Source organism: Cebus imitator, unplaced genomic scaffold (genome assembly GCF_001604975.1).
Source record: "Cebus imitator isolate Cc_AM_T3 unplaced genomic scaffold, Cebus_imitator-1.0 Scaffold538, whole genome shotgun sequence".
Classification (NCBI taxonomy): domain Eukaryota; kingdom Metazoa; phylum Chordata; class Mammalia; order Primates; family Cebidae; genus Cebus; species Cebus imitator.
Genome location: NW_016107853.1, coordinates 414,684 through 427,192, shown reverse-complemented (window position 1 = coordinate 427,192; position 12,509 = coordinate 414,684). Strand labels below are relative to the sequence as shown.

The 12,509-nt window shown below is 44.4% G+C and overlaps 1 protein-coding gene across 1 annotated transcript in view; it reads left to right on the top strand.

The window, feature by feature from the left end:
• Nucleotides 1-12,509, top strand: part of SLC47A1 (solute carrier family 47 member 1) — a 41,589-nt gene that overhangs the window by 25,256 nt on the left and 3,824 nt on the right. The window contains exons 7-11 of the mRNA XM_037733591.1: nt 1,675-1,783; nt 1,904-1,979; nt 6,784-6,853; nt 7,110-7,242; nt 11,490-11,584. Of these exons, the coding sequence (XP_037589519.1) occupies nt 1,675-1,783; nt 1,904-1,979; nt 6,784-6,853; nt 7,110-7,242; nt 11,490-11,584 (483 nt within the window). The remainder of the gene's footprint in view (nt 1-1,674; nt 1,784-1,903; nt 1,980-6,783; nt 6,854-7,109; nt 7,243-11,489; nt 11,585-12,509) is intronic.

Here is a 12,509-nt window from a genome sequence, read left to right as displayed (position 1 = left end):
TAGAGACGGGGTTTCACCATGTTGACCAGGATGGTCTCCATCTCTTGACCTCGTGATCCACCCGCCTCGGCCTCCCAAAGTGCTGGGATTATAGGTGTGAGCCACCGCGCCTGGCCTTTCCCAGCTAATTTTTAAAAAAAATTTGGTCTTGTTACATTGCCCAGGCTGATCTCAAATTCCTGGGCTCAAGCAGTCCTCCCACCTTAGCCTTCCAACGTGCTGGGAGTACAGGCATGAGCCACTGCACCCTGCCAGGATTAACTTTGATTTCTTGGTTAAGGTGGTGCCTGCCAGGTGTCTGCTGTCAAGTTACTGCCTTTCCTTTTGTAATAAATAAAGAATCTGTCAGGCGATCGCTATGTTTGTTCCTACTTGTGAATTTCTAGGCAGAGACTCAGTCTTTTATTACTTTTTTATTCCCCAGCCTATGTCAGATTTTCTTTAAGCTGGTTATTAGTCGTTCTGATCCCAAGGCAATGTTCATGTTTCAACAAGTGAGGACTCATTTTTCCTTATTAATATTGATTTTTCAAGTGGTAACTTTATAAATAATAATGGTAAATCTTTACTGAGCAATTCCTACATGCTTCTTCTAAGCAGTTAGCATGTACGGACTTATTAAATTCCCACAATAACCCAATGATATAGATTCTATGATTCAACCCCTTTTACAGATAAAACTCTGGAGGTTTAGAGAGGGTAAGTATCTTGCTCAGGGTGATGTAGCTGATAAGAGGCGTGCTGGGATTTGAACCTAAGCAATCTGGCTTCACAATCCTGATCCCTAACCACAAGGCAGGGCTGCTTCCCCGCAGTTCCTTTAATACCACTCCTGTCTTCTAAACTGAATCCCTGGATGATCTCTCAGGTCAGACACCATGCCATGTGTGGTGGCGCATGCCTGTGATCCCAGCTACTTGAGAGGCTGAGGTTGCAGGATTGTTTGAGCTCTGGAGGTTGAGGTGGTAGTGAGCTATGATTGTGCCACTGCACTCCAGCCTGAGGGACAGAGTGAGACCCTGTCCCTACTTATTTTATTTCATTTATTTTGAGTTGGAGTTTCACTCTGTTGCCCAGGCTGGAGTATAGTGGTACTATCCCAGCTCATTGCAACCTTCGCCTCCCAGGTTCAAGCAATCTTCCTGCCTCAGCCTGCCGAGTAGCTGGGATTACAGGTGTGTGCCACTGTGCCCAGCTGATTCTTGCATTTTTTAGTAGAGATGGGGTTTCACTATGTTAGCCAGCCTTGTCTCAAATTCCTGACCTCAAGTGATTCGTCCACCTCAGCCCCCAAAAGTGCTGGGATTATAGGCATGAGACACCACACCTGGAGTCTGTCCCTATTTAAAACAAACAAACAAACAAACCAGACACAAGCCTGGGCTGCTGGTGAGTCAGTGCATCCCCTACTCCCAGAGGAAGAATGTGCAGCATCCCCATGTGGCAGAGGTTGGAAGCTCTGCAGAAAAGCCCCATCTGTGCTAAGCATCATCACCTGGGTTCAGTTTCCACCGTAGCCTGGGGGCTTCCAGCTAGACAAAGGGGATGTTGCAGATTGGTCTTTTCAAAACTTTTAGGACCAAGTGTTCCCACCAGGTGTGGGGCATGAGACCGCTTCTCTGCATGTGTTCTCATGCTGCAGTTGCGTTGTTGCAGGTTTCTTTTTCGTTTTAGGTTCCTGCAGGCTTCAGCGTGGCTGCCAGTGTCCGGGTGGGAACTGCTCTGGGGGCTGGAAACATGGAGCAGGCACGGAAGTCCTCCACGGTTTCCCTGCTCATCACAGGTACGGAGACCCCTTCACCTGAGGCTCCCGGTGCAGTCTCTGCATGCAAACCCCAGGCTCCCCCACTTCCTGTGGATCTCTCTCTGACCGTGTTGTTTCTTCTGCCGTTTTCACCTTCAGTGCTCTTTGCTGTAGGCTTCAGTGTCCTGCTGTTAAGCTGTAAGGATCACGTGGGGTACATTTTCACTACCGACCGGTGAGTGCTGGGGTTTTCTTGAAAAATGAAATCTGTGATAAAGAAATGGTTCTGGTGGGGCACAGTGGCTCTCGCCTGTAATCCTGGCACTTTGGGAGGCCCAGAAGGGCAGAACACCTGAGGTCAGGAGTTCAAGACCAGCCTGGCCAACATGGCAAAACCCTATGTCTACTAAAAATGCAGAACTTAGCCAAGTGTGGTGGTGGGTGCCTGTAATCCCAGCTACTCAGGAGGCTGAGACTGGAGAATCGCTTGAACCTGGGAGATGGAGGGTGCAGTGAGCTGAGATCATGCCACTGCACTCCAGCCTGGATGATGAGAGTGAGACTCTGTCTCAAAAAAAGAAAAAAAAAAAAAATGGTTAAGTTGGATAGATGCTATCACAGGGGGGCTGCCTGTGGTTGTTGCAAAAGATCAGCGGCTCCACTGATGTTACTTGGGAAAAACATATTCGGTGTAGGAACTGGTTTCCATAGTCTACCATGCCAACTAATGGGCACTGGTGATGATTTTATGCTTCTGGTGGTCATGTTTTAAAGGTGGAAACTCCTTTTCAGTACAGTTAATTACATTTTCAGTTAATTATTTTGTTTCCAATGATAAGAATCCTCTTCGTTTCTTAGTATCTGCCAGACTGCCTGGTGTGTAGTAGTTGCGTAATATGGCAAACTGAATTGAAGTTAAAATCTCACCAGTGAGCTGTCTCAAAAGTCACATTCTCAGATTGATGACTGAGGAATTCTTGGATAAGTCCCCTGTGCTCTGCAGAATTTTTTCCTTCATCAGTGATGCTAGTGTTTACATTCTGACTATATAGAAACTTTGTGGGGATACTTCTTATTTGGGACACCTTTATCAGCAGTTACAAAATGCAAATTGACTTTGCCTTCATGGATTCAGGAAGCTGGCAGAGTGGACAGAACTAACTTCATGGCTTATCCTTCACACATTTGTCTTTTGACTTCAGATGGTAGGTATTCATTTTTCAGCTTCAGCTGTTTTGTTATGGGAGAATAGATGTTTAGGCCAGGAGCGGTGGCTCACGCCTATAATGCCAGCATTTTGGGAGGCTGAGGCGGCTGGATCACTTGAGTTCAGGAGTTCAAGACCAGCTGGTCAACATGGGGAAACCCTGTCTCTACTAAAAATACAAAAAATTTAGCCAGGCATGGTGAGACACATCTGCAATGCCAGCTACTCAGGAGGCTGAGGGAGGAGAATCACTTGAACCTGGGAGACGGAGGGTGCAGTGAGCTGAGATCATGCCACTGCACTCCAGCCTGGGCAACAGAGTGAGATTCCATCTCAAAAAAAAAAAAAAAAAAAAGATGTTTGTAGATCCCTCACTCAGCATGAGTGGGGAAGGTGACGGTAAATACTTGGCCTTTCTCCCAAAGGGAATCGGGATGAACTTTATGAGGACCAGGATAGACAGATGGTTTCAGTAGGAATTTGGTAGAAGTTGGACACTGAATCTGTCCACAGCAGGTAAAGAATGAAAAACAAGAGGCCCACAAACCATAGAGCTGATGAGACAGGGAAACATTGGAAACTCAAGAATCAAATTACTTGTAAGGTGGCCGAGATCAACCCAACCTGGTAGAATCGGTGAAACAGAGGTGACTCTACCTAACTTAGTCACAGGGCCGGGAAAAGGCCCCTCTAACAAAGGAAGGGGGATGGTACTACTAAACACAATCATTTAAAAAATTCCTAAAAGACACTTTGCACAACTTTTTTCAAGGAAATCTAGAAACCTGGAATAAACAGATCATTTTCTAGGGAAATAATTGATCAGTATGTACCCTAGAAAAGACAGAAGGTCTAAGTAAACTGATTTCCTGGTGAGAAATAAGAGAAAGCGATTTTAAAATGCCAAAAACATAACCCCAGAAGGTTCCAAAGGATAATTTTATAAAATCTTCAAAACATAGGGAATTGCGAACATACATAAATCATAGAAAATTTCAGAGCACAGAAAAACGAAAATTTGTATTCTATTTGTGAAGCAAATACAACATTGGTACCAAAATCTGACAAAGTTTGCACCTAAAAAAGAAAGAAAATCACAGATCACTCTTATGTATTAATATCAATTTAAAAATCCAAAGTAAAATATTATTAGAATTCAGCAGCACATTGAAAAGAATATACTTTGGTGAAATGTAAAAGTGAATATAGGCCAGGCGCGGTGGCTCAGTCTCCCAACACTTTGGAGACTGAGGCAAAAGGATCACTTGTGCCCAGGAGTTTGAGACCAGCCTGGGCAACATGGCGAAACCCCATCTCTACAAAAAATAAAATTTTGCTGGGCATGGTGGCGCGCACCTGTAGTCCTAGCTACTCGAGAGGCTGAGGTGGGAGGATCACTTGAGCTCGAGACATTGAGGCTGCCGTGAGCCATGATTTCACCACTCCACTCCAGCCTGGGCGACAGTGAGACTCTGTCTCAAAAAAACAAAGTGAATATAATATCTCAGGTGGAAAAAGCGAAGTACAGAACATCATACAGAGAATGCTGCGTGTGAAATGATAGAATATAAAAAGGAAAATTAAGAATATACATTTGTATTTGCTTATATTTTCATAGATTCTAGACAAACATGAAAAGTGCTAAGAATTGTCACCTGGAGGAGCAGGACTGGTAGTAGGCAGCCTGGAAGGGCATCGCAGTGAGACTTTCCTCACTATCTTGTTCATATTGTTCCGTTTTTTGACCATGTGCATGTTACCTATTCAAAAAATAGAATTTTAATAAAATAACTATATTTCTCTTCTTTTTGATGAGGAGGAAGTGATCATGTTGTTCAGTGCTGGATTGCTTTTTTTTTTTTTTTGAGATGGAGTTTTGCTCTTGTTGCCCAGGCTAGAGTGCAGTGGTGCGATCTTGGCTCACCACAACCCCCACCTCCCGGGTTCACGCGATCCTCCTGCCTCAGTCTCCTGAGTAGCTGGGATGATAGGCATGTGCCACCATGCCTGGCTGATTTTGTATTTTTAGTAGGGACGGGGTTTCTCCATGTTGGTCAGGCTGGTCTTGAACTTCCAAACTCTGGTGATCTGCCCACCTCAGCCTCCCAAAGTGCTGGGATTACAGGCGGGAGCCACCGCGCCTGGCTCAGTGCTGGATTTCTTATTTATTAATTAAACAAATATTTATTGCCAGGCAGTGTTCTAGGTTCTAGTTCAGAGTGACCAAATTCACTTGAAGGGTGTTGTAAATTTCTTGCTTCCCCAGGTGAGGGGCAGCATTTTTCTGTCTCCCTTCAGGTGTAGGCATTAGAATCCAAGTCTCTAGCTTTAGGAGTTGTATTTCTAGGAACCAAGGATATTTCTGCAGAATATATCTATGGCTCTTACCAACCTTGGTTCTGTAGGGGGAACTTAATTCTTACTCTGTAGTGCTTCACTCAGGCTCACTGAGAGGCACAGTCAGGCTTGGCCTGTGGCATCATCTTAAAAGAAGGATATGCATAGCATCCAAACTTGCCGGGATGATAAGAGTATGCCATTGTGCCCAGCCACACTTTTTTTTGTTGTTGCTGGTGGGGCACGGGGGAGGGGGGTCACCAAATCACTTAATTTGTCTACGCTGACTAAGTGGTCTATGCAGCAGCCCCTTCTTATCCTTGGTTTTGCTTTCTAGGGTTTAGTCACCTGCAGTCAATTGTGGTCTGAAAATCTTAAGTGGAAAATTCTAGAAATAAACAATTCACAAGTTTTCAATTGCATGCTGTTATGAGTGTTAGGAGGAAATCTCACACCCCACCCGGGACGTGAAATCACCCCTCTGTCCAGCGTCTCCATGCTGCGTGTGCTTCCACCCGATGGTTATTTCAGGTTGTCTGCACTGGGCTCACAGTGCGGGTAAGAGCCCCAAAGCACAAGAGCAGCGATGCTGGCGTGTGGTTATGAGCCACTTTGTTCCTACTGCTGTTACTTTCTTACTGTGCAGAACTTATAAACTAACCTTATCGTAGGTATGAGTGTATAGGAAAAGCACGGTGTATTTAGGGTTCAGTCCTCTCTGCTATTTCAGGTATCCACCGGGGGTCTTGAAACATATCTCCTGAAGTCAAGAGTGTGGTGCTTTGTATTTTTCCTAAAAGTCATGAGATACAACATGCAGTTAGTTTCCTCTATGGGCCCAGCAACAGGAGAACTGTCCCTGACTAGGCTGCTGGTGGCAATGCATGCACATGTGTGTTACATGCAGAAAGCTATATGCTTTTTTAAATATATATATTAAATATATATTATATATTATATAGTTTATATTATATATTATATTAATAAATATATATTTTAAATATATACTTTTAAGATATATATTTTTATATTTATAAATATATATTTATAAATATATATTTATAATATATATATAAATATATTTATTAATATATATAATAATTATATATATTATAAATATATATATATTTATAATGTATATATATTTTAAAAGTATACAGTCTTACTCTATCACCCAGGCTGGAGTGCAGTGGTGCGATCTCTGCTCACTGCAACCTCTGCCTCCCAGGTTCAAGCAGTTCTCCTGCTGCAACCTCCTGAGTAGCTGGGATTACAGGTGCTCGCCACCAGGCCCGGTTCCCTTTATATTTTAGTAGAGATGGAGTTTTGCTGTATTGGCCAGGCTGGTCTCAGACTCCTGACCTCAGGTGATCTGCCTGCCTCGGCTTCCCAGAGTGCTGAGATTATAGGCATGAGCCACTGCACCTGCCAGAAAGCTGTATACTTCTTTCTCCACTTTGGCTCCTAATCAACATGTGCTTTATTTTCCTAACAGAGACATCATTAATCTGGTGGCTCAGGTGGTTCCAATTTATGCTGTCTCCCACCTCTTTGAAGCACTTGCTGTAAGTATTATGTAGTAGTCCCCTAAGCACCGTTTTGATCTATGAATTTCTTCTGATGGTGGTAAATTTCAGCTGCCAGGAGGGGCCAGGGTAGGTAGGAAGATTGAATATTATTATCATATTCGTTTAGAAGGATGCTGTCACCTTATCATGGATTTTAGAGTCAGAGTCCTACAGAATATGAAGTGCTCAGGAGATGGGCGTGTTTCAGGAGAACTGGCTTCGTTGGCACTGATGGGATGCTCTCTGCCTGCAGTGCACGAGCGGTGGCGTTCTGAGGGGGAGTGGAAATCAGAAGGTGGGAGCCGTCGTGAATGCCGTTGGGTACTATGTGGTGGGCCTCCCCGTTGGGATCGCGCTGATGTTTGCAACCAAACTTGGAGTGATGGGTAAGCTCTAACCTGTGCAGGCAGGGCTTAGCTGCTCACCAGCCCAGGAAATGACCGTCAGAGCACACAGGCCTTTTACTGAGGCCCACCTCTGAAATTTGGGAGCTCGCTCACGTCCATTCTGTGTTTTGTCAGAGAGCTTAGAAGATGTTCAGGAGGTGGCCTCCAGCTCTAGCCAGGGCCCCAAGGCTCCGTGGTCCTCCCCTCCCACCCCTGCAGGCAGTCTTCCACTCAGACAAACTTGAGCTCAGATGCCCTTTCTATTCACCTCCTGTTCTGAGTCATCCAGCCCTCACTTCTCCAAAGGAGGTGACAGCAGGGACCGCTGAAGAAGCATTCGGAAGCGTCCCTTTTGCATGTTCCATGCTGTTCTTTAGACAGCGTGTGAGCCCCTGAGGGTGAGTCTGCAGGGTAGAGGCTGTCATAGGTGGTCTGTCCTGCATGCGTGGGGTGCCACAGGGTCACCACTCACAGTGGCACTGTACATCCTAAAGCAGCGCCCTGTGTATTCACCAGGCAGCGTGGCTGGATCCTTGGAGGGCATCGGGTGGCCAGTGCCCTCCTCATCACCCCATCACACTCCGCAGTCTCCACCTCCCTCCCTGTACGGCCTCAGCTGTGTGTCTGTGGGTCTCCCCACAAGGGCATGCACGTGGTCAACGTGAACAGCACAGAAGGAAGGCGGTGGACCCGAGCACCTTCCCACATTTGGAAGAAAAAGCTTAATCCACAGCATCTGAAATTACCAGAGCTAATTATTTCTAAAAGTGTGGAAATAAATGACTGCCCAGCTTTGATTTCTAAAATAATAATTCCGAATATATTGGCAGTTAATAAATGATGATATGAAAAGTTGGACATTATCTTTGGGGTGAGCAGTGACTGATGTAAAGTGTGCCTTGTTTTGATCCATCTGTACTTGGCAGGTTCTGAGGTAGTGAGAAGTCAACTGATACCTCTGGGGAACTTACAGTTCAGTGTGTTCCTTTAGGTGGTACATCTTTCTCAAGTTCAATAATATTTTAATTAAAAATACAGGAGTTGTTCAAAGAATAGAATTGCCAGTGCAGAGTTCAATGGGCTTGCATGATAGTGCAGAAAATTATTTAGCTGAGTTTCTGGTATGATTCATACTCTGGATTTGCCAATTGGATAGCTAATGCAAATATTATAAGAATCTATTTTTATTTTTAAAGCAATGTATTTCATGTAACACAATATAGACAAAATATTATCATTGTAACATGCAATCAGTATAAAATATTAAGGAAATACTTTAAATTCTTTTTTATGTCTTTTACATTTTAAATTGACAAATCGTATGCATTTATGGGGTACAGTGTGGTGTTTTGATATATGTATAAATGTGGAATGATTAGATCAAGCTAATTAATGTACTTATCACCTCACTTATTTTTTATGGTAAGGCATTTGAAATTAGTTGATTCAAAACGTACATTGATTATGGTCACCCTGCTGTGCAATTGACCTCAAAACTTATTCTTCCTGTTTATCAGAAACTTTGTGTCTTAACAACTTCCTGTTCCCACATCCTCCCCTCCCTGCCACCAGTCTCTGGTAACCATCATGCTATTCTCTATGTCTATGACTTCAATTTTTTTAGAAGAGGAATCTACTTTATTCTCTTGTTCATTTTTACAGATGGGGTCTTGCTATGTTGCCCAGGCAGGTCTCAAATTCCTTGCCTCAAGTGATCCTCCCACTTTGGCCTCCCAAGTATCCGGGATTACAGGCATGAGGAATCTGCTTTTAAATATAAATCTATCCATATCCCAAGTGCTGTCCTTGGCTCACCCATTCATTTAACAAAATATACTGAGGGATGAGCCTCAGTATATTTTGTTAAGTGAATATATTTGGGATTACAGGCAGAGCACAATGGCTCATGCCTGTAATCCCAGCACTTTGGAAGGCTGAATTGGCAGATTACTTGAGGTCAGGAGTTTGAGACCAACCTGGCCAACATGGCAAAACCCCATCTCTACTAAAAATACAAATATGAGCCAGATGTGGTGGTGTGCACCTGTAGTCCCAGCTACTCGGGAGGCTGAGATATGAGAATCGCTTGAATGCTGGAGGCAGAGGTTGCAGTGAGCCAAGATGGCACCACTGTACTTTAGCCTGGGTGACAGAGTGAGACTCTATCTCAAAAATAAAAAAACTAAATGTGCAAAGTCGAAGTTGAGAATCACTGAAAAGAAATGATGGGGGCCCTGGGGATGTGAGGGCTCTATGAGAAGACTGTAGTCAATCCTTCCACCCACGTGTTAGAAGAAAGTATGGTACGAACTGGATTTTAATCTTGTGTTTCCTGTAGTATGGTATGCAGTATACCTATACAGGGTGTAGGAGAGCATCAGAATTCTGCAGGTTCTCAGAAGCAACCCCAGAAAATCATAATGACCCTCAGAATCCCTGGGAGACTTTTAAAATATGTAAATTCCTGGGTCTTGCTCATGGGATTCTAATATTCATCCTACTTTGGGTTCCTAGGTTGGGTCAAATAGAAATCTTTAAATGATCTATGCTAAACTACCAGAAATCTAATTCATAACTTCCAAATTATAGCTGGAGTTTGCTAGTTATTTTCTGTTTAAGATGGTTTGGGTGAGCTTGTAGTTTCTATGCACTGAGAACACTGGATTTGAAAGAGGAAGCCAGTAGCTTCCTTTTGCTAATTTTTTATATGACTAGCAGGTGACACCAACTATACTATTCTAAGAGCAGGCTAGGCTGGGCGCACTCATACCTATAATCCTAGTGCTTTGGGAGGCCAAGGCGGGAGGATCACTTGAGTCTAGGAGTTTGAGGCTGCAGCGAGCTGTAGTCACGCCACTGCTCTCCAGCCTGGGCAACAGAGCAAGACCCTGCCTCTAAAAAGCAGACAAACAAAAGGGCAAGCTAGTCATACCTGAAAAAATGTGACTGGTACCAAGAAACAGAGCTGTCAACCTTGTACCTAATCTGTAAACCGGGAACCCAGACTAGCCACCTTAAACCTTACATGGATCTGGACAGCTGTGGAAATAAAGCAGGACCAACCAAGCAAGACAAGCAAAGGCATATTCTCAGTAAGGGTGTTGGCTGCCACCACTTGTATTTGGGCAGAGACTCAAAGGCAGGCAAAGGAGTGGGAAAGCATCCCAGTGGATAAAAGGGGAGGCTGCAGGTGTGCCCTGAGACTTGATCTGGGGATGCTGGAGGGGGCTGACTAGGAATAGGCCTCCGTGTGATTGGTTAGGGGGATGTATCTTACTTTCTCTGGTTGGTTCTAAGTTGGAAATGCGGACCAAAGTTAGAGAAGCTGTCAGTTGCTAATCAAGTCCTGACCATTTGGGGCCAATTGTTACAGAATTTACTGGTTAGCTTCCTGGATTGTCACCAGAGGCAGCCATGTTGCTTCCTGCAAGTCTGATTTAGGGCAGGCTGGCTTCCTGGGTTTATTGTAGAGAGGGGTGGTTTCTTGGGCTGTCTGTTGTGGGGCAGAACCCAAAATAGGTCTGTTTTTATTATGGTCAGGCCCTTGTCTCTTGGTTATTGTTGGCGCTTTTGGTTCTGCCATGAGTTTACTGTTGACCAAAAACCCTCCTCACCTGGCGTCTCCCACTGTGTCCTGTGTGGTGCTTTGAGATCCATGGGGCTTTTCCCACCACCTGTGCCCACCAGGCCTGCCTTTGCTGTTCTCTAGTCATCTCTGGGTGCACAGCCCTCCTCTGGGAGCTTCCAGCAAAGTCTGTCAGGAGCAAGTTAAGGTCCAAGGTCTGGCAGGAACTCTGAGGCAGGGAACATTATTAATTTATATAGCTAGTGATTTCTGCTTTTTTTTTTTTTTTAATGTTAGTCCCCTTTTTTGAGGAAAATAGGGCAGAAGTAGTTGGTCCTGGGAAATTTTAATTTTCTTATAACTGACATTTTTCTTAATACTCAAGCATTATAGTCAGTAAGGCCAAAAAAATCCTCTGAATATTTGTTCTGAAATCCTGAACCACAAGAGATGGCCCTTTTGGAGGAGGCCTCAGGAAGTACTGTGATTTCTAGAACCTTCCGGAACCTTCTGGAAGCCCAAGAAGGAGCAGGGTAGAGGTCTCTGGCCCACTGTGGGCTCTACGTCGGCCATGAAAGCAGATGTTCAGTATGGCTGACAGAAGTGAGATAGGCAAAACATACTCCCCAGGGGCAGCTGGTTTTCTGTGGAATTAACCTCTATTAAATATTTCTATTTCTAGGTCTGTGGTCAGGGATCATCATCTGTACAGTCTTTCAAGCTGTGTGTTTTCTAGGCTTTATTATTCAGCTAAATTGGGAAAAAGCCTGTCAGCAGGTAACTATGTTCATTCTGTCCTGGTTCCTTTCCTAGAAAAATACGCTCTGATCCGGCTCTCCCTTTTTCATTTTGGAAAGTTCTTTTCTCATTTTCTTTATTTTTATATCATGAATACTATTTTTCTTGTTGTTTTCACTAGACAATTCAGATGTGAAGGGCCAGATAACCCCAGCTTTATCCACTCCCAGAAAAACAGGAGGTTCCTTTCTTCCTTGTCTCCCATGCCAGGCTGTTCCCCTTGTGCAGGAAAATCCAATGTCAGGACAAGAATTAGAACTGAAGAGAAAGGTGGGATGCATCAAAGTCATCCTGATGTTGTTTTCATGATCCTCAGATGTTTTGCGAAGATACTTGGTGCATCCTTCCCTTCAGCTTTCTAGGGTCAATGTGAGGTCTAGAAAGAGGTGATAGAAAAATGAGATGAGTCGAGGTACGAGTGGCTTATGCCTGTAGTACCAGTACTCAGGAGGCTGAGGCAGGAAGATTGCTTAAGCCCAGGAGTTCGAGGCTGCAGTGAGCTGTGATTGCACCGCTCACTACACTCCAGCCTGGGTGATGGAGTGAGACCCTGTCTCTACAAATAAAAAAATTTTTAAAAGAAAAAAGAGAGCCGGGCATGGTGGTTTACACCTGTAATCCCAGCACTCCGGGAGGCTGAGGCAGGTGGATCACGAGGTCAAGAGATCAAGACCAGCCTGGCCAACATCATGAAACCCCATCTCTACTAAAAATACAAAAATGAGCCAAGTGTGGTGGCGGGCATCTGAAGTCCCAGCTACTTGGGAGGCTGAGGCAGGAGAATCGCTTGAACCCAAGAAGCGGACGTTGCAGTAAGCCGAGATCCATTGCACTCTAGCCTGTCTGGTAACAGAGCGAGACTCTGTAAAAAAAACAAAAAACAAAAACACACCACAGAACTTCT